Source organism: Trachurus japonicus, chromosome 14 (assembly GCF_045865225.1).
Source record: "Trachurus japonicus isolate A0001 chromosome 14, Traja_1.0".
Lineage (NCBI taxonomy): Eukaryota > Metazoa > Chordata > Actinopteri > Carangiformes > Carangidae > Trachurus > Trachurus japonicus.
The window spans coordinates 3,890,163-3,911,498 of record NC_140920.1 but is presented as its reverse complement, the minus strand read 5'-3'; the positions used below and the strand labels follow the sequence as shown (position 1 = coordinate 3,911,498).

At 38.5% G+C, this 21,336-nt stretch overlaps 2 protein-coding genes across 2 annotated transcripts; one reads left to right on the top strand and one right to left on the bottom strand.

Moving 5' to 3' along the window:
- Positions 1 to 830: 830 nt before the first annotated feature.
- Positions 831 to 3,521, bottom strand: ripply3 (ripply transcriptional repressor 3). The gene is made up of 5 exons (XM_085796769.1): positions 3,410 to 3,521; positions 2,636 to 2,717; positions 2,220 to 2,287; positions 1,391 to 1,623; positions 831 to 1,349 (listed from the first exon to the last, which is right to left on the bottom strand). The coding sequence occupies exons 1-4, from the start codon at positions 3,502 to 3,504 to the stop codon at positions 1,407 to 1,409; spliced, it is 462 nt and encodes a 153-aa protein (XP_085652895.1). The 5' UTR covers positions 3,505 to 3,521; the 3' UTR covers positions 831 to 1,349; positions 1,391 to 1,406.
- Positions 3,522 to 10,538: 7,017 nt separating this feature from the next.
- On the top strand, positions 10,539 to 20,130 carry rexo2 (RNA exonuclease 2). The gene is made up of 7 exons (XM_085797119.1): positions 10,539 to 10,842; positions 13,907 to 13,990; positions 14,078 to 14,155; positions 15,986 to 16,097; positions 16,209 to 16,317; positions 17,333 to 17,386; positions 19,672 to 20,130. The coding sequence occupies exons 1-7, from the start codon at positions 10,567 to 10,569 to the stop codon at positions 19,796 to 19,798; spliced, it is 840 nt and encodes a 279-aa protein (XP_085653245.1). The 5' UTR covers positions 10,539 to 10,566; the 3' UTR covers positions 19,799 to 20,130.
- Positions 20,131 to 21,336: the final 1,206 nt, after the last annotated feature.

Sequence of the window (21,336 nt, the reverse complement as noted above, 5' to 3'; positions counted from 1 at the left end):
ACAGTAATTGCTTGAGGGAATTACACACCAGCTCATAGAGTTGTAATGTCAAACACTGCGTTTTCACAGTTGCCAATAAGGTAGCTATAGCCTGTAAGCATCAAAAAAGAAGAAGAAAGAAATAACAAACAAGAATGAAAAGAACAAACCAAATGTTAACACTACTACAAGAAACACAAACATGTTAGTATAAACACAGAGTTCACTGGTGATTCAGAACCACAATTGTGTGTAGCTGCATCTCCTATCGTGGGATGATGATGACTTCCAACTATGCTTTCACAAGCTATTATCCAAAACAAACAGAGAGCAAAGGGAGGAAGTAAAAAATGTAAAATAATTTGACCCCACACCCACTTTGTTTGCACGATCATGTTGGAGGGTCAGATTAAATATCATTCCAAATGAATTACACTTAGGTGTATAAAGCTTGCATGGGTGCAAACCTTTCACAAATGTACTCCATGACACGACAGTAATGACTCTGAGTAGGCTATGTTAAATGTAGTCTGAATTCAAAGAGTTGTCAATGTAGTTTGTAATTCTGTTCCCATGTCACATAGTGTCTCTCTGAATGGTCAGAGCAACACAGGTATAGTTACTCAGATGGCCGAAAGTTTATTTGCTATTGAAACATAGATACTGGACTGTATCAGTCTGAAATCAGCAAAGACACATGTGTTGTGCTTTTGCAGTGCTGGTTTCTTTGTATTGTACGTAAAACCAACTACAAAACAAGAAAAAGTTAAGAGGAGATATTGTGGTAGTTAAAAGCTCTAACAATAAAAAGATAAAGGAGAAAAGAGATGAGAATAAATACAGTAGGTCAAAAAGCACATTTATTTTTCATACAAGCTTAATTTTGATGGTTTTTAGACAGTGCAGAATGAGACATATATAAAAAAATAAGACAACATAAATATGTGTTTATGTACAACCTTTGTACAATATACATTATAAGTTAGAAATGTGCGTATATTACATTCTATCGACATTGGCAAGGATCAGGCCCTGAGACTGACTGTAAACATAAATATTCCAAATATAGGAACAAGTGACACATGGCTTCTCTCTCTTTCTCTCTCTCTCTCTCTCTCTCTCACCATACACACTGACAATTCAACTGTGTAGCAGATACTGCATACCATTGCACTACAGGGTACAATACACACAACAATGTGTGTATTTAACTGACAATATGCCAAGCAAATGAAGCCTGGCACAGTATAATTCAATTCAGAGATATCGCTCCTCCTCAAATCTTAATAATAGTCTTAACGGGAGCATCGATTGTGGACAGACCGGTTACAGAGATGTGAAGGCAACTAAAGTCTAAAGCTGTGCAGAAACTGTTTCGTTGGAGTCTCTCAAGCTTTTTGCACAGGAAGACAGAAGCTCTCAGTCGCTCAGTTGTAGGAGCTGAAATGAGACTGCTGTTTGAGGCACTGCTCAGAGTCACCATCCTCCTCCCAGTCCTCCTCCTCCTCCTCATCGTCATCGTCATCATCTTCACTGTCAGACTCATCATAAAAGCTGATTGTTGCCTGAACGGGGAAGTTCCTCAGTAAGCTCTCTCCGTCGCTGTACAGATAGTCGAATGACTTTTTTTTTGGCCAGAACAGCCTGTTTGAGAGACAAAAAAATAAACTCCAGTTAACAATCTCATATGCACAGACAGAGGATCATGTAAACAAATAATCTCATGTGGTTACTCATAGTGATGGTAATCAAAAAATAGAAAGGAAAAGTTTTTAAACACCAGATTTTTCTAATTTTCATAGAAATTTCATTTTCCTTTTTAGGGTAAATTGGTAAATTTACAGTTTTCATGCAGTGATAGATCTAATTAAGAGTGAACACAAATAATGTGTACAGGTATCACTGCCTTTGTTGATTTTGTTACCTACAGTACGAACCACTTGTGACTACACCCCCTGATCATTAAAATACAATAATATGGGATGTAGTGCTGAATGTTAATAGAATAGTGTAATGCAAGTAACAAAAGGACAGTGTGGTTGGTCACATACAAGAACATTTTTTGTCTCTTTACCAACTCTCTGTCTGCCCTGTTCATTTGTGTTTTGCTTTAACAGGCATTGAATCATATGTTTCAACGGTTTGCTCTTAAACTTTTTCTTTAGGCGTTAAAAAAAACAAGAAATAGCCTGCTTTGATTTACTAAAAAGATTATTTCTAGGGTAGTGAGGGATACTGACCTGACTGGGTGCTGGAAGGACTGAGCTTTTGTCAAGAAGCAACCTGGCACTGTGGGTCTGGAGTAAGGCTGCAAGGAGAAAGAAACAATAGTGAGAAAATGTTTATAATCACTGTTGGATAGAAACACTAAAACCGGTGATTTAAGTTTATGGATGATGAATTCAGAGAACAGAAAGTTCAAAGCAGTCAGATGCAGTGTAAACAAGACACAAACTAAGTCTCGTATTCAAACAAATTCAATTATTTTTGCTTGTGCAGCAAAAGGTTGAGTGCTATTTTGCTTCATTACTTTGTGTGAGACATTTTGTTTTGCTCTCCATTTTGTCTTTCAATGTAAGTGACTATTTAAAAAAATCATATTGAAGCAGTTATCTAAAAAAAGAAAAATAAGTCAATGGAGGTTTTGTAAACTTACATGGGACAGCTTCCTCTGTGGGCATCTCTCTGGTACATCCCTGCTGCTGCTGGATAACCACGGTCTCCACAGGGAGGTCTGGCTGCAGGGAGGAGAGAACACAAGAGGATTGTTTGTTTAGAGTCGAAGAAATCATCCAGTCATAGCCAACAACAACAACTGTTAAATGGGTCACTGAGATTAGATATTCATGTATTAATCCTACACTGGGCAAAATGTGTAACTCATTAAAATATTTTTAGTTTAGTCAAACGTCTCTGGTTTAGTTTGCTTGAAAAGCTCTCTACAGACAGTTGTGTTTAAGGTAAGACTGTCTAATAATGTCGCACAGTGACGAAAATGGCAAAGAAAACATAATTTCTCGTCTGTATTGGAGTTAATTTAGTAATAACTGCTTGATAAAAACGTTTTCCTCTTGGTCAGTTGGATAAATCGAAGCTGTTGTACTAGTGTCGCCTAGCAACCATTTGGACTCTGCAATGCATTAGCTAAGGTAGCTAGCCTGCGTTAGCCGCGCCACTACACGTCTTCTAACATACAGTAACAACAACATGTAGCGAAACTAATAAAGTGTGTTTAAATGTCAGAACAAACAGTCATTAATTAACCTACGTAAACAAGACAGCTTGGTCGATTTTTACACGTCAGAAAATACGCTAGCAGCAGCAGCAACAGCAGCTAACAAGTACCGGGTAACGTACATCATTTGTTTTCTAATCAATGCAGTCAGTCATTGATCCACCACCTTCCTTCCCTCCGACCACCGGGACCTACCTGGTGTTTGTGTCCGACCTGCTGCTCACCGAGCGCGGCCACGGCACTGCGCTGCAGGACGGCTGCTTCCGGACGACGCATGCAGCAGAACTCATTCTTCTATCTAGCTTGTTTTTCCCTCCTCTGAGGAAATTATTCCCCCAAGATACTTGAGATTTTACTTTAAAAAAAGAAGAAGAAATAAATCGCAGGTCTGTTCTTCTCCTTCCCCTTCGTATCCGCAGGAAGAAGGAAGAGGACCGGGCTGCTGGAGCTGTTGGACCGGTAGTGTGAGCGCTGTAGCCGGGGTGGTTTGAGTGAGGGAGTGAGGGACGAGTGGAGGGTTTTTAAAGCCCTGGTGCTCGGAGGGGGGTGGGCGCCTTGTGTGTTTGTGTTGCTGCTGCTGCTGCAGTTGGAGGTGACAAATGTTGCCAGATGACAAATGAAATGAGGGACTCAGAGTTGACTTTTCTCATTCTTTTCTCTTTAAAAAATAATAATATTAGCCCTAATAGCCTACTTAGTTTACTTCATCAGTCATCATCATCAGAAAAAATGAAATGTTTTGAATCTAAAAAAGGCAAAAGCATGATGTTGTATAGCTAATGGTTGGCCAGATAAGAACCTAATCAGAGTACAACTAGACTTTGAAAAACAAATTATGTATGTTTAATGCTTTTATTGATTTTTTATTTCTTTTTTGGGGCATTTTAAGTGTTTATTACTTAATCAGTGAATTTCATATGTGAACACCAGATTGTTGATACTTTTGTGACCACAACAAAACACCACCAATCACAAACATAAAGATTGTTACCACCAATCCACCCAACAGTATATTATGTAGTTGAGATTAATTTCACCATAAAATGAGTCTCTTGTACTGGTTTTATTTTTGATACATTATTTAGCTGAAAAAACTATATTTTATGACTTTATGACTTTATTTTACAGGATAGCCCCTTGTAATGTGCCATCTCATTTTCGAGGGGGTCCATATTTTGACAGCAGGACTGTCACTGTCATTTCTAACCACTATTATGAAACTTCACAAACCTTTAATAAAGCCACTAGTTACTAAGTAATGAGCACCCCATATTCATTTAACCCTTACTAAAATATATGTATGGTTTTAAGGATGTGTTGTAGTGCTGTAGATATATATTTTTTTAAAACATGAACTATGCCTTACAACTTCTATTTCATCCTTGTGAATATGAACTTCATGATATGACTTTAGAGGGTATAGTGTTGTTCTTAAGTCAATCTAATTTTCTCTTGTTAATTAGTTTACTGTTGCCCCCTGCTGCTTTTCTCACAGATGGTGTCTAACTTTTCTCCTCATTGTTTTTACAGACAACCTGGTGGTTTGAGATTTCTCACCATCTGCAGCACTGTGCTGTTTTGACAAGAGAGGAGGCTTCACACCACACCGCTAATCAATCACAGCAGTACCAGGCTGCAGGGAGCATTGCAGCGGACAGCAGACACTTATACATAGCCCATATGTAAGAGTCTAACCACATATCCCTATTTTGCACATTTTATTTATTACAAATGTCACACTAGTGGGAAGGCACCACAAAATCGTGAGTTTAATTCTTGTTTTCCCATTTAAGTTTACACTAGTTCTTTATATTATTACATCCCACTTATCACATTATTAAAAAGTGGGATTGAAACACACTAAAAATGTGCTTTTTTTCTTTTCAATTTTCACTTCTTTTTCTGAAATCTTTTTTTTATATTTAGAGCATGGACTGCAAAGATACTTTTTGGTGAATTACTGACTGCATGTGCAGCTCATTACAATGGTGTAAAGATCCTCACTGGGACTAATGTCCTCTAATGTCCTTTTCGTGTGGGACAAACAATCAGTCAGGGCCCAGCAGGAGCCACATGTCGCCTGCTGAGAGCCTGAGAGAAGCAAACTGGTGCAAAAGGCACAAATGGGCCTCATAATGGGTCAGGTAATTGTTTGGAGGTACCTCTGTAAACACATGCAGCCTCTTTCAGTCAAATTATCAGCTAATGAGGAGGGCTTTATCTGCACCAACATCTTTGTAAAGACAGAGGGATTATTTGGTTTTGAAGCTTGCAGACACTGCAGTGCAGAATTAATTAATTGAATATCATAATTACCTCGGCAACTTTTGTTATTTTCTTGTTTGCTGTGCTGCTACCGAAAAGATTCAACCCAATTTATTAATCTGTTTCGGATGCATGTCAGCAAAGTGTAGTCTTCAAGCAGCAACATCACAAATCCAAAATACTTTAGTCGGTTTAATCTGGTGAACAGCTTGTGAACTGAGCACACAATTAAAGATTTGTGTGGCACAAATCTCTGTTTTGGAACTCTGTTTTGGTCACAAATTAAATGAAAAATAAGTTTTTCATTCAGTATTTGTTGGATCTCTACAGTATATGTAGAGTTTGGTGTCATTTTCTCATCAATTCTCAGTCTATCACTCTACAAACTGGTCCTTGTCTAAGTTCGTATATGCCCTGTTCAGGGTCATGACCTGTCTTAAAGTCTGCACCAAAATGGACATCAGGAGCAAAAGTTTGTCCACACATCCAAATGCTCTGCTCAGTGTGTGTGAGAGAGAGTTTACCCCCACTGTTTTCACATTTGCTGGCAGCACAGATAGCGGGGTAGAGCCTCCTCCTCTGTGCTGAGTGAGGAATGCTGCTTATCAGCCACCAGCTGCTGTCTTTAGTACCTATGAGCCCTTATCTTAATTCCTGAGCATCAAATTCATCAAAGAAAGTGTCATTTAAGCAGATACAATACAAAGACTGATATTATCTGCCAGTCAATTTGAATAATGGCCACAAATCTTGTTTTCAAGGTAAGTTATTTAACAGAATTTTTGACAGATTCACTATTCAGCTCCAGATTCAGTGAACATGAAAACAGAAAACGTGCAGCACAAACTACTAAAATACTCGTATGATCATACACGCACACACACACACATGCTGCATCTATACCAGTGAAGTGCATTCAGACACACTCCAGTCAGCACAAAGTACGTCATTGTTCAACTGTGATTTGAAGTGTACAACAGTAAATAAATGCCCTATTGTTCAAGGGCTCTTCATTGGATTGAGAAATAACTATAAAAAGTCAGACTCCTGCGTCATTCAGCACTGATTCAGACCAAGTAGGCTACTATGTTCAGTCTGCTGCTGATTAAAGCTGTTGTCTATTGTTAAATATAGCATTTCCATCCACACAGCAGTTCTGAACTTTACACATTTTTTTCCTTCTGTCCTCTGTTTTTAGGGTCTGACCTTACAGTGGCCCTCTGTTGACTATAAGTTGCCTGCTCTTCACACCTCTGCCCCTCTGTCAGGGGAGGTGTTGGCTCACTTCTCCGCATCACACCTCCTCAGCACACTGCAGCACACTCCTCTCTCCACACTCCTAGCACCTTGTTAGAGGCCAAGAATCTCTTCACACCGTGGAGAAACACACCTTGGAGCAAGTGGTATGAGCCATGTGTTGCAGTATATGAGCAGGGTTAAATACTAGGGGCTACGGAGCAAAATACCAGTGTGGAAACTGTTCTGGTCCAGTAGCTGTTTCTATGTGCTGCTAACTAGTTATTCTGACACTCATGCAAAGTAAATTAGCTGCATATTGGTGGCTCTCAATCTAAACCACCAGCACATTAGGCTACAATTGGTGCCCAAACACCCTCCTCTAGTCTGGATGTCTAACAAGCTAAATAGCAGCACAAGCATATAACTATGTTTCCACCAGCTAAACCACACCGAGAGAGTAAAAGCCTGTGGTTGCCGCAGTGAACTTAATGAAAACCAAAAAAAGAATAAGAAGATGATGAAAAAAAAACAGCACTTGATAATAAAAGTAAAGAATATGTCACAGGCTTGACCCTACAAATCACAAATAACAGACACAGACTACGTGATTTCTGTAACTTGGGCCTTAAACCACACAAACATGTCCCTTTATGTTTTGAGATATGACTTGCTGTCCAGGATGTAGCAACACAACATTTTGCATAACATCAATTTTGTCGCACATTTTACCTTTATCAAATAAAAAATTGCAGCACATGCAATTTATATATTGCACTTGGCGTTACTGCGATTTTTATTGCATGGTGAGTGCAGCTCTAATTGTAACATGTGGAGTTGGGGAAGTTTATCCCATTCTTCATGACAGTTCCTCTTAAACACCTCATGCATCTATGACCTTAGGTCTCAGGAGTTTGGACTCAGATGATTGCTGCATAATGAAACTGAATGAGAAAGTGTTGACTCCCCAGGAACAAATTAGTTGAGAAAACAATTTAATGATCCACAGTACAATCTTTAAATAACATACTTATTAGACTTGGTAAGTATTTGCAAGTCAACGGGATTTTTGAAGTCATGAGTTGTGAAGTCTAAAGTAGGAAATAAAGTAAGTAAATTTATGACTTTGTTTTCTCAATCTTGGTTTTAAATGACCGACCATGAATAATGTTTTGATATCTTTTGTTATTAGCATTCAAAACTTTTTTTTTTAAAGAGTCCATGATTCAAAACAGCACAGTGGAAGCTGTAGCCAGTTATTAAATTCAATTCAATTAAATACTCATTACAGTAAATACTCTCTTGTGTCCTACAGCTTTCCCCAGTCGTTTTTTCCCCCAACTTTATTTAAAGTTGTAGCAACAACATTTCAGTCTTTCCAGCTTTCCAACAGTAACAGTACAGTAAAGTCACAATTTTATGACAGTATAACAAAAGTTAAATAAAAGAGAACAAAACAATCAAGTTAACAATAAAGGAAAATAAATTTGGTGACAGACCTCGTATCCCATGAAAATTACAATAATAGTTATTGTGACAGATTATTCGTTGAACATTTCCGAATGTATGTTCATTATTGATATACATTTCCTGTTTGTAATTAAATCAAGAGACTTAAAATAATAATCAACTTCAATCAAAAACAACTTAAATGATGGTGAAGAATTCTGAAATGTGCATTTAGGCTATGGATATGAAACCTCCCCAATAAAATATAAAGGTTTACTATAGCCTAGTCCCTAGTACATAGTTTCTTTTCTTTGAAATCAAAATAAGTGATAATGTTCTTCCCCTCAATGTTAATTTTGTGTTTTGTTTTACATAATATATAATTCTCAAGTTCTTTCCAAACTGTACTACTCTATGAACAACCATAAAACAAATGGGTTACATTTTCAAGTTCAATTTTACAAAAAGTACATGTGTTATCGATGTCAAGGAATCTTGAAATATACATCTTAGAAGGGTAGGGGAGAGTGGGGTAAGATGAGCCAGTGGGTAAGTTGACCCACCCCTTGTTTCTAGGAAACTATAGGAAAAAGTTAGCATGTGACCACATATTTGGGAGGCAGGCATCATTTCATGGAGTCTGTGAATATTAGAACCACGTGAGTAAAGTGGTTTAACATTTATGACCATAAAATCATTTTTCACCCTCACGAGTGAATTTTGTCGATCATAAGTTTCATGAGAATTGTGTTTAGACCAAAAGAGATGATTGCAAATTTGTTTTAGGCTATAGTACATGGGTTGTGGTATCTATGAGCTACAACATGAGGTAGTAAACTTAGCATGAAACTGCACCATTTTAGCTGTGAGAGCAATAAACCCAAGCTAAGGTAGCTGTGGGGTAAATTGATCCATTTGGCCAGGGGTAAGTTGAGCCACCTATCCTATACACTTTGAATGTATTTTGGCTGTATATGTCCAAATGATTAAATCAAGATTCTGTATGTTTGTGATTACAGTAAGTATGTTCCTATAAACAGGAAAAGTTGTTTATAGTGTGCCAAACTTTACTTTCAAAGAAAAATATCTGGGATTCTTCCCAAGATGCCACATGATTGTAAAACTCCCCAAATCTCAGTGAGTTGGTGGCTCAGCAGGAAGTCCCTGCAGTTTGTGTTCACCTGTAACCTGGACAGATGAAATATTAAGTAAAGGGGGAGGTAGGAGATGGATAGAGGGAAAGAAGGGGGGGTTAATCAATTTACCCCACTCCTATGGTCAACTTACCCCATGGAGTCACAAGACCACTTTTTTTTTAAACATGCTATATTTTAAAAAACAGTTATATTTACACTCATTTTGTTAATTTGTAGGGATGCAAAACATCCTGAAATATATGCAGATGTGTTAGCAACAAAACTATAATTGTCTTGATGTAGTGATCCTGAATACAAAAAGTGGCTCAACTTACCCCACTCTCCCCTATATGTTATGTAGTATTTTTAAATGCAATAGCTTTCCCCAGTCGTTGTTGCAGTGAGTGCGACCTCGTGCGTTGACATTTTACCACTGGGACCTGTTTTTTTTTATTTTTATTTTTTTAACAACTTTATTTACAACAAGAGTATACACAGGGCTGAATACAGTTAGATGAAATAAGTGTATACAACATTAATACACAACCAAACAATCATAAATACGCCAGGGGATGACAGCAAGACAGAAAAAACATAAACTTAAATAAATATTTTGTAAAGCTTACAAAGATCATACGTTTTAACAGCTTTTTTATTCTCACAATCACAGAGGGAGGAGATATATTGACCAATATATGCAGACAGTTCCAAGAAGTTTGGCTTCTTACCAGAAAATTTAGACTTATGTATATAAAATTTGGATAAAATAATTAACAAATTAATCATATAAAACTGAGAATTTAGTTTTTTATCATATTCAGTGTAGCCAAACAAAACATTTTTCCAGCATAAATTAAACTGGGGATAAATATGATCACTGATAAAGCGTGCCAGTCTGCTCCAAAGTTGTCTGGTGTGTGGGCAAGACCAAAATAAATGAACCAAGGTTTCATTGACAGAGACACAGTGGGTACAGTTCACATCAATGTCCTTCTTCAGCCTTTGTATATAATGATTAGTTGGGTAAAATCTATGAAGCATTTTAAATTAAATCTCTTTGACCTTGTTGGTTAAAAAAAACTTATTAGGTAGTAGCCAGACTTTTTCCCAATTAATATTTCCAACAAATGTAGACCAGTAGGATAAAGCAGAGGGTGAACTTACAATTGCCTTACCACTGGGACCTGGTCGACCTGATGATGCTGGTGTCGTGACGTCAGGTGACGAGCTGTTTTTACGACAGTTCAGCTCGCTTGTCGGCCCAGGATGCCGGTGGTGTGTTTGCGGACCTCGGCATGGGCTCTAACAACACGCACTGGGTTTCTTCTAGGCAGGTTTAGACCCAGACAAGCTCGGTCTATCGACTCACACGGTGTCGTGCAGAAAAACGTGCAGCAGTTCAGCAGTAAAACAACAAACCCATTTGCTGCTGCTAACACCGCCAGATTCAGACCAGCAGCTTTGGACGTCCAGGTGTCCCAGAGAAGAGCCAACATGTCGTCCACGGCGATGTCCCAGAGGATGGTGTGGGTGGACTTGGAGGCAAGTCACAGGCTTTAATGAATTAAAACCTACTAAATAAAACCCACACACACTAACACTAGGCTTGTAGCCGCGCAGTTTATCTCTGTGCATGTTTGCTATCATTAGCTGCACCAAGCTAGACGAACCTATGCGGATGTTCACGATATTGAAAGCAAATACAGTCAAATACAGTGTGTGTGTGTGTGTGTAATAGTAAAGCTGCGTGTAAATGCATTGACACAGTACCTGACAGGAAGTTTCTAGGCTAATGTGAAAGATAAAAGCTGCCATGTCACTGACAGACGAGACGAGTGCAGGTCATGGATGTTTTGACACAGCATTTGTACCATGTGTCATCCTGACTTCATGTTTTTTCCTCGTCATATAAGGGCGTAACTTTGGGTTTTTAAAGCAAAAAAAAAAGAAAAAGTGCATGTGTTCTAATGCGGGGAAAAGTGCAAAATCATTGAAGTTGAGAAGAGGACAGGACAAGTGTAATATACCTCTTTATTTAGGCATTCCCATGTTCCTTGCAGTAGTTCAGTCATTTACCACCATTATTCTTCTTAATGCATTTTATTTAGTTGTTAATCAGTTGTGGTGGGTGATTAACACGTTTATTCTGACAGGACAAAGGCTCATTAGTTTAGTTTTAGCTTAGTTTATTTGTTTCATTCATTGAAAGAATAGAAATAAAACAGTTCAATATACAGAATAATGATAATAATGCAACTCCTGAATGAAAGGGGGCAGAAAATACCCCTTTTTAAAAGAAATTCTCTCACAAATTAGATAATATGTTATGTACGTTATGTATCTATCAAAGCAAAAAAGAAGAAGAAAAAACCCAGAATAAAATACATGAAAATAATAGCTGCAGACCAGCCATCTACTCATCATCTTATATTTCCTAGGTCTGAAACATGTCGCCATGCAAAATTCTTATACATCATCTGTGAACTTCTATTTATTAATTTATCATAACACCACTTGCCACTGTGTAGATATATTTCTTACCAGGCAAATGAACTAATGACACAGTTTGTGATTTAAGCAGCTATAGGCTATAACAAGGCAACATAACACACCACACCTTGTCATTAATACAATGTAAAGACCAAATTTGATTCGGAGAGAAAAAGCCGATCAGTTCCCAGATCAGCTAAATCCTACCGGCAAATTTCTGTGGCGTCCTCCGTTAGCTTTATCTCTAACAACTAGCAACCAGCTGATTTATATGAATATTACCTCCTTTGGACATTGTTTTTTTTTTTTTTTATCATTTGGTTAAATGAACCAACTCTTAGTTGATTTCAGTCTTCGGTTTGACACAGCACCTCATTGTGCAATAGAAAATTAAAACATTTAGAATTGTTTGTTGGCTCTTTTCATTATGTTTCTGAGCAGAATATGGGCTTGATCAATTATGACCAGATATATAGGCTGGATTAGATTTTAAATAGATTTTTAAATAGATAGATAAATTACGCTCTTGTAGTGTTTAACTCATTGAGTGCCGCGCTCCTTTCCAAAGTTTTAGTCAAGTGTACCGGCAAATTAGACCATATTTGACTTTTTATTTTAGAGCCATAGTGTATTCTATATTATTGCCACCAACACATACTGTAGCTCATTTGAAAGGTTTAACTTTATCCTTCAAATGGCCACAAACCGTTTGTTTCTACGTGCCTCCGTTCCTGAGAAAAGTCAAGCTAAACATGGCTGGGTTTCACCAAAATCCCTCCTTTTTTTCTAGAAAAGGAGATAGAGCGTCTTTTATGAAAGGTGCGCTGTTTGTGTCTGTCGCTCTTCTCACACTCGCATTTCTGGATCAAAGGGCTCGTATAAGATAAATATACACAACAATTGTTGTTCTATTCACAAAACCACCATCGGGGGCGGGGGGGGCGCCACTAAACAACAATAACACAGACGCACCGTGCCGTGTCACAGCCTCTCGCCGCGGAACGTGAGGCTCTGCCGGCCACAGCGGCTCGCGAACACCGGTCCCACCAGTGGTCGTGGTCCTTCTGTGGTACGGGTCGGTGGTGCCGGTCTGCTTTGGTCCAGAGACCATCAGATTTTACCGCGGGAGGACTTTGGGGAGGACACGGTGTTGCTCCAGATGAAGACCGGGCGGGACAGTGGGCTGAGAGCTTCCTGGTTCAGCTCCCAGCTGCTGCAGCCTCGCGGGTGAGAGCGGAGCAGCAGCGGAGCAGCTGCGCTGCATCTGCATGCAGAACTCCGTTTGCAGAAGCTGAGTTATGATAAAAACTTCCAGATCATGAGCTGTCATGTGAATTTGATCGTCATCTATTTCAGTTCTTCTCGTCGTAGAGTCCCCAAATTTACATATAATGTGTATTAAAGTGTCTATTTTCATAATTTAAAAAAAAAGCAAAAAACGAAAAATTTCGTTTTTGGCACTCAACGCATGGGAACGAAAAACGAGAAATTACGTGGTTGGCACTCAATGAGTAGTTTAGCATCAGTTCAATGGTACAGTATACTGTTCCTCCAGCCGTCCACTTAAATGGAGATTATATATTAAGTATTGATGTGAGCAGGCAGCAGCACACAGTGATATTAGCATACTTTAATGTCACACAATTAAAGTTACAAACAAGAAGGCACATCTAATCCCCAAACAAACCTTCACAGTGCAAAAAGGCCGAGCGGCTCCATGACTAACAGGCTGCAGCAGCATCCGTCATTACACAGCAGGAAAACCTTGTTGCAAATAAATGTCACTGAGGTGTGGTTCGATGGTTTGTTGCCATGGTCCTAATCAATCATTACAACAGCGCAAGTTTGTTTACACACGATGACACTATGATATGATGTCAACACTGTTATATTTACACACTCACTGTTGATAAATTGTGTATTTGTGTAATAATTCAACCCACATTTGGTCTCAACTGGTCAACCTCAGTGATGCGTAATTTAATTTTGTGTGACAACAGGCTCAAAGTTTATGTTCTCATTTGTAGGAATTTGTCTGTTTGCTGCCAAGATGCACAGTGCACACCCACAGAAATCTAACTCCCTTTGTATTAATTAACTCCCATTTGTCTTTTAGATGACAGGTCTGGACATTGAGAAGGACCAGATCATTGAAATGGCCTGCATCATCACAGACTCTGACCTCAATGTTTTGGCTCAGGTAATATAAACCTAAACACCACTGACTGGACTGCCTCTTATCTTCTATCCATCCTATGAATTTAACTCATGTGTTCTCGGTCGGCAGGGGCCCAACTTGATCATTAACCAGCCAGACGAGCTGCTGGATGGGATGTCGGAGTGGTGTAAAGAGCACCATGGAAAGGTAAGAAGTTTAAGACGTTTAAGTGCTTGGACTTAGAGGAAAAACTTACCGTATTTGTGTTTCACTCTACTCAAATATTTGGAGATTAATCTACTCAAAACATTATAAAAAAAAACAAACAGCTGAGCACAGCACTGTTGGCCTACTGTACCACAATCTGTAAAGCTGTGAATATATTCCAAGCATCAGACTCATACATCAAACAGGGCTGCGTATTGGCAAGAATCTGGCAACATTAATCATACAACATGGTGGTGATATGATAAAGTTGGATTCTGTAAATAAGGGAATACATAGTGCGTCATAGGACTAGTACTTCTCAGTCCTTCCAGAAAAATGCAGAGTTTTGATTGATTATTTTGATTATGCGGCACGTTTTCTTAAAAAATGCGATGGAATATGCGGGATATTTATGCAATTTTATGTGATGAAATTGCAGGAATTTGCAAAAATTGCAGTTTGATGAATAAGAAAAAAAAAGGGATTCCCCAACACTTTGTTCTCACTAGGCTACTACCTTCATGTAGAGAGTCATACATGAATACATCACAGAAAGTGCTGAATAATTAAGTTCTCATCTTGTTTTATTTCAGACCTTAATAAACACATGGCTCAAACTTACAAAACGTTGATGAGTCAAACAAGTTCTGTAGCTTTACAAAAAGAATACACTTACAACTTCTGTAAAAATGAATAAATTAAACAATATAATTAAATGTGTGCTTCCTGTTTTACAGAGGTAATAAGTGCTTCCAATGCACAAAGTGCAGTCTCTTACTGTAACATAAATTTACATACTACTAATATACTTACAACTGTATGGTTTAACCAACTGGTAACAAAAAAGTGCAATCTTCCGACTGTAAAGTTGCATCAACTCCTGCATGACTTTCCAATGATGTCACTTCATAACGTTCCCAAGGCAACGGGAGGAAAATGGCTGCTCTTGTGTGAAGTAAACGCAACATTTTTCAACTTTCTGCGAAGACAAATGTGACCTTTTTGCAACGAAAATGCAGGGATTATGAAATCATGCAAGCCCTGCGTATTTTGCGCGAAATCTGCGTTTTATGCAGCGAAAGTACGGCGTCTTTGAAAAAATGCAGCCGTGTGTGGCTGTGTGGACTTTGGCTGATTATGCGTTGAATTATGCGATTGCATAATCACATTTTTCTGGAGGGACTGACTACTTTTTGCGCTTTATGAACAAGCATCAAGTGGAGGCTCAAATACAACACAGAACCACTGCCACCATGTAAACTATTGATGAAGTATCACATCATAGAATATAACAGTATTTTATAGGGATGGGAGAAAAAATCGATTCACATAAATATCGCGATATCTTTTTTGATGATTTTTAAATGGATTTTTTTTTTCAAAAATCGTTTTTTTATTTATTTATTTCTTTTTATTATTATTATTATTTTTTTTAATTGTGCATTTGTTAGCATTTTTTCCATACAGAGAGTACAGGTTTTGAAAAGGGTTTAAGTTCACTTTATAATGGAGTATGTTAATTTATAGGCTCCTACAGTATTTGTGTGCAGATAAATGTTAAAAATGCAGACTAAAAATCGAGAGAATCGGCAATATCGTAGAATCGCAATTTAAATCGAATCGCAATCCAAAAAATCGTAGAAGAATTGAATCGGGGGCAAAAAGCATATCGTCCCAGCCCTAGTATTTTAGTGTATCAGTATTTTCTATTTCTATTTTCTTCAAATATTCAAGTCAAAACGGTATTAAAAATGTTGTAAAATAAAACCCTAAAGGGGATCTAAAGACTCTGTGAGCACACTGTGAACAGCTGCTGTTTCTGTGTCTCAGTCAGGACTGACTCAGGCTGTACGGGACAGTAAAATCTCCCTGGAACAAGCAGAATACGAGTTCCTGTCCTTCGTCAGACAGCACACCCCGCCAGGACAGTGTCCCCTCGCTGGTGAGTTATGTTCTTCTTCTTCAGCGGCAGCAGCAGCAACAGAACTGTTATTCAAACTCAGAACGACTTTGAACTCCCAACACTCATGTCTTGTGATTTCTGTCCTTGCAGGAAACTCTGTGCACGCAGACAAGAGGTTCCTGGACAAGCACATGCCACAGTTTATGTACCACCTCCATTACAGAATCATTGATGTCAGCACCATTAAGGAGATTTGCAGGCCAGTGTTTGTTAGAGTTGTGGGAGTTGATGTACTGTTTGTATTAGAGTCTCTCAGCTTTTTATGTTCTTTGCAATGATCCCTTGTTCTGTGAGTGTTTGGGTTTTGGTCAGATGATGTTATGTCATTATGTCTGGATGGATGGAAAAGTATTTTTAAAGGGATAGTTCACCCAAAATCGAGTCCTCCGTGGCTTCTCTGAGTTACAGGGGGTCTCGGCGTAGCAGTGCATGTCCATATGATGATTGCAAATGGATACCAACTGTCTTCGTAACAAAAAGACACACCAAAAAACATCCAAATACCTCCATGTTGCTCCATGTTGCTCGTATGTAATGTCTGTCTTGTATTGAAGCTCCGAAATGCGAAATTGTCCAGAAAAAAATTAAATAAGTCTATATTTCAAGCTTGTTTGTAGCAGAAGCTCCTCTTCCCAGTTCGTACAAATTTGACCAACTGGGAAGAGGAGCTTCGAGAAGCTTCCGCTACAAAACAAACTTGAAATATAGACTTATTTAATTTTTTTCGGGACAATTTCGCATTTCGGGCTTCAATACAAGACGGACATTACATACGAGCAGCATGGAGGTATTTGGATGTTTTTTGGTGTGTCTTTTTGTTACAAAGACAGTTGGTATCCATTTGCAACCGTTATATGGACATGCACTGCTACGCCGAGACCCCCTGTAACTCAGAGAAGCCACGGAGGACTCTGAAACTTCTCCCAGCCCTTAGTCCACATGAGGGTGAGTAGATAATGAGTGAAATTTCAATTTTGGGTGAACTATCCCTTTAATACTCTCCACATTTGTCTCGCCTGTCATCCACCACATAGAAGCACTCCATAAACATTATGGACACTATGGATTTTTTTCCAGACTGTTTAGCAAGACAAATGGATACTTTGCTAATCTCATTACAGCTTTGATAAAAAATCCTCTCAGTGATGCATCAGAATTTAAAACATAAAAGGAGATTGATTTGGGGTTTTATTTTTGTTCTGTTACACTTTCAGACGGTGGTTTCCAGAAGAATATAAGATGGTGCCTCACAAGAAAGCCTCCCACAGGTAACCAATGGGGAAAAACACGTGACAACAACACAGGGTTCAAAGATTTCCATACTGAACGTATTGAGCAATAATGAGCAGAAATGTGACAGTCTGACTCTGCAGCGAGCTGTCAACAGCGTTTTGAAAACAGAGGGTTGATTCAGAGTTTCACATCTCACACAACGATGATGCAGTAGTGGCAGTTATCTCTGCAATCAGTTGTCTGTAGCATCGCCTCAACTTGGTGGGAGTGTCAGGTGTTACAAAAATTAAAAAAAAAAGGCAAGTTCTTAGCTAAAGTTTCCCAAAACAGGTAAGTTGTGTCTAAAAGGGCCATTAGTCACATCATGTAGGTCAACAGAAAAGTTTGGGGTGAATTTCAATTCCTATCTTAACCCTCGATCTCTAGTGAGTCATTTTTCTTGGTGGTAATGTAGTTGTTAAAGGTACATTGTGTAGGAATTACTCTCATCTAGCGTTGCGGTTGTACATTGCAAGCAACTCAGTTATTTTTAGTATTTTTCATGCTGCATTCACCTGAAATTGGGCAGACAGCAGACGGACAGTTACAGCTGGTGTTTACCTTTCAATAAGCTGTGGTATGTGGTAACTTTCAGCTGAATATGTCCACGGTTGTGGTATTTACACAGATTATTTGTTTGAATATCAATTTATAACTAACTCAACTAACTTACTGTATAGGCTACAAAAAAACCCAACTAATAACCGAAGTAATAGCTGACAGATCATCCACAACAATTTCAAACACATGGACCTGATGGACCTGTCGGTGATAGCTGCGTTTGTGGCTTATGATTAAACTGGCTTCACTTTAGTTTATTTGAAAGGGACAATTAATAAACATTGTATTAAAAAAACACACATGTAAATGCACTCGAATTAGCTTAAAAAGCTAGTTTTCATTGATTGTCCCTTTGCCAGTTTGTACAAGGCAACCTTTAAAATGGAATTTTCTTGCCTCATTAAACTGGCAGGGTTAAAAAAAAAAAAAAAAAACTAATGCCAAACCCCACACACTCTGAAGACTTTATTTAAGGGGTGTCCCATATATTTCTAAATCACAAAATAACCCTTAACACTTGGTTTTGAGGGCTACTAAGATTAAGGGTTGAGCTTGAGAGTTGGAATTGGAATTGAAATTCACCCTTGAAGTCGTGAAACAAACCACTTCTGTAGCTGACGGCTTGATGGTGAAAGTAATCACTTATGTGTGTAGCACATTGTTCTTTCTGCTGAGTACTTCCAGTAGTAATGTCTTTGCTTTTTCAACAAGTAATGAATAGTTGAATAGTCACAGAACAATTTGTTTGTTTCTGTTACAAACAGTATGTTTGCAGGAGGGAGATTTTGTGCCAGCTGTTTCTGCCCCAGGCAACACTCACTTCTGTGTGAAGCTGTTATAGACATATGGCTTTATAATATATAGTTTTGGTTGTCAGATTAAATTTAGCTTTGTTTTCTCTTAAACTTACTTCAGGTCTTGTTTTGTTTTTGCCTCATCAGACGAATTCTAGCAGCATTGATCGCACAACCTTGAAAAATAGGATCCAAGTTGAAATAAATGCACTCGTTTATTTCTCACTCGGGTTAAAGGGATAGTAGCATTTTTTTAAAAGTGGGGTTGTATGATCTACAAATAGCCCCTAAGTACTTTAATTGCAGTAGAAGACTCTCTGCACTCCTCCCGTTAGCAACGCCAGCCCATAATAGCCCTGCCCAGAGATTTACAACATACAGTGTTGTGAACAGACCCAAAGAAACGGCCTATTTTCACGGCCTAAAAGAGGTTTTACCTGAAAAAAAAATACACAGTTCCATTATTCGGTATAATATAATTTTTTCCAGCCCTTCAAAGTGCAGGAAAAATGCAGTTTTTATTTGGACCTAATCAACTGCTGATCGGCAGGCACTAACCCTGGGCGGAGGGATACGTGAGTTTGTTAGGTCCAAATAAAAACTGCATTTTTCCTGCACTTTGAAGGGCTGGAAAAAATTATATTATAGCGAACACAGTTTTTTTTCACGTAAAAACCTATTTTAGGCCGCGAAAATAGGCTGTTTCTTTGGGTCTGTTCACAACACTGTATGTTGTAAATCTCTGGGCAGGGCTATTATGGGCTGGCGTTGCTAACGGGAGGAGTGCAGAGGGTCTTCTACTGCAATTAAAGTACTTAGGGGCTATTTGTAGATCATACAACCCCACTTAAAAAAATGCTACTATCCCTTTAACCGGCATGCATTATAGAAGTAATACAATAAAAACTCTTTTTGTGTCCTTTTAGAGCGTTGGACGACATACAGGAGAGCATCAAAGAGCTGCAGTTTTACAGAGTCAACGTCTTCAAAGCATCCACACAGGAGAAGAAGCGCAAGATTATAGAAAACGGAGGAGGCAACAACAAAAGTTAGTTCATACGAATGAGCGTATGCAGCCAGAGGAAAGCAGTCCACAAACATCTAATGTGGTTTTAGTGACTGTTTTCACTGATTTTAGTTTCTGTTCATATTTAGCTGCCCGGTGATTATTCGTTCTAGTCTTGTTAGAAAGTTGAAAATGTAAAGGTTTCATCAAAGAAAGCAAAAGTAACAGTTTATTTAAAAGAAGAAACTTTTTTTTGTAACATTTGAAAAATGTACCTCGGTAGTTTGCAGTTTTTGTAGTTTCTCTTTAGCCTGCATTTGACTTTATTTTCCCTTGTTTTTAAAAATGAAACCAAATAAACTGTGATCAGAAAAAAAAACTGTCCAGATACCTTGACACTGTCATTTTCCAAACACACATTTCTTTTTTTTTGTGTATTTATTTTTATTGTTTTCATAACAGAAAAAGATACATATTAGCAATAGTTGGTGGTGCTACACAAAACAGTACAGGTTTTTTTTTGACATGCGACAAACAGGACATCGGTATAAAATAAATGGCCCAGCGACAGAATAGCACTAATTCAGTTTTTAGACATTAAATCGAGAAAAGGTTGCCAGATTTGAAAGGGATAGTTCACCCAAAATTGAAATTTCACTCATTACCCTCATGTGGACTAAGGGCTGGGAGAAGTTTCAGAGTCCTCCGTGGCTTCTCTGAGTTACAGGGGGTCTCGGCGTAGCAGTGCATGTCCATATAACGGTTGCAAATGGATGCCAACTGTCTTCGTAACAAAAAGACACACCAAAAAACATCCAAATACCTCCATGCTGCTCGTATGTAATGTCCGTCTTGCATTGAAGCCCTGAAATGCGAAATTGTCCCGAAAAAATTAAGTAAGTCTATATTTCAAGCTCGTTTTGTAGCGGAAGCTTCTCGAAGCTTCTCTTCCCGGTTCGTCCAAATTTGATGAACCGGGAAGAGGAGCTTCGAGAAGTTTCGCATTTCGGGGCTTCAATACAAGACGGACATTACATACGAGCAGCATGGAGGTATTTGGATGTTTTTTGGTGTGTCTTTTTGTTACGAAGACAGTTGGTATCCATTTGCAACCGTTATATGGACATGCACTGCTATGCCGAGACCCCCTGTAACTCAGAGAAGCCACGGAGGACTCTGAAACTTCTCCCAGCCCTTAGTCCACATGAGGGTGAGTAGATAATGAGTGAAATTTCAATCTTGGGTGAACTATTGCTTTAAGAAAGATTTCCTTTTTAGCAGATATAATGTACCTGACTTTCTCCAAGTTGAATACATTTCCAAGCTCTCTCAACCACATTTCAAATGTAGGAGCCCTTTTGGATTTCCAAGACTGTAAAATTAGCTTTCTGGCTAACAATGTTGAAAGGGAAATAGCCTTAGCTTCACAACTTCCTTTCAAACTACACACACATTTCTTACATTATATTTAGTATATTTGAGACACTATGAATGTTGTGATGTGTTGTATGGTGTCATTTTTGATGCTACCGTCCCACAGTGTAATGAAATGAAATGTCTTCCTGTCTAAAGCTAAGGCTCAATT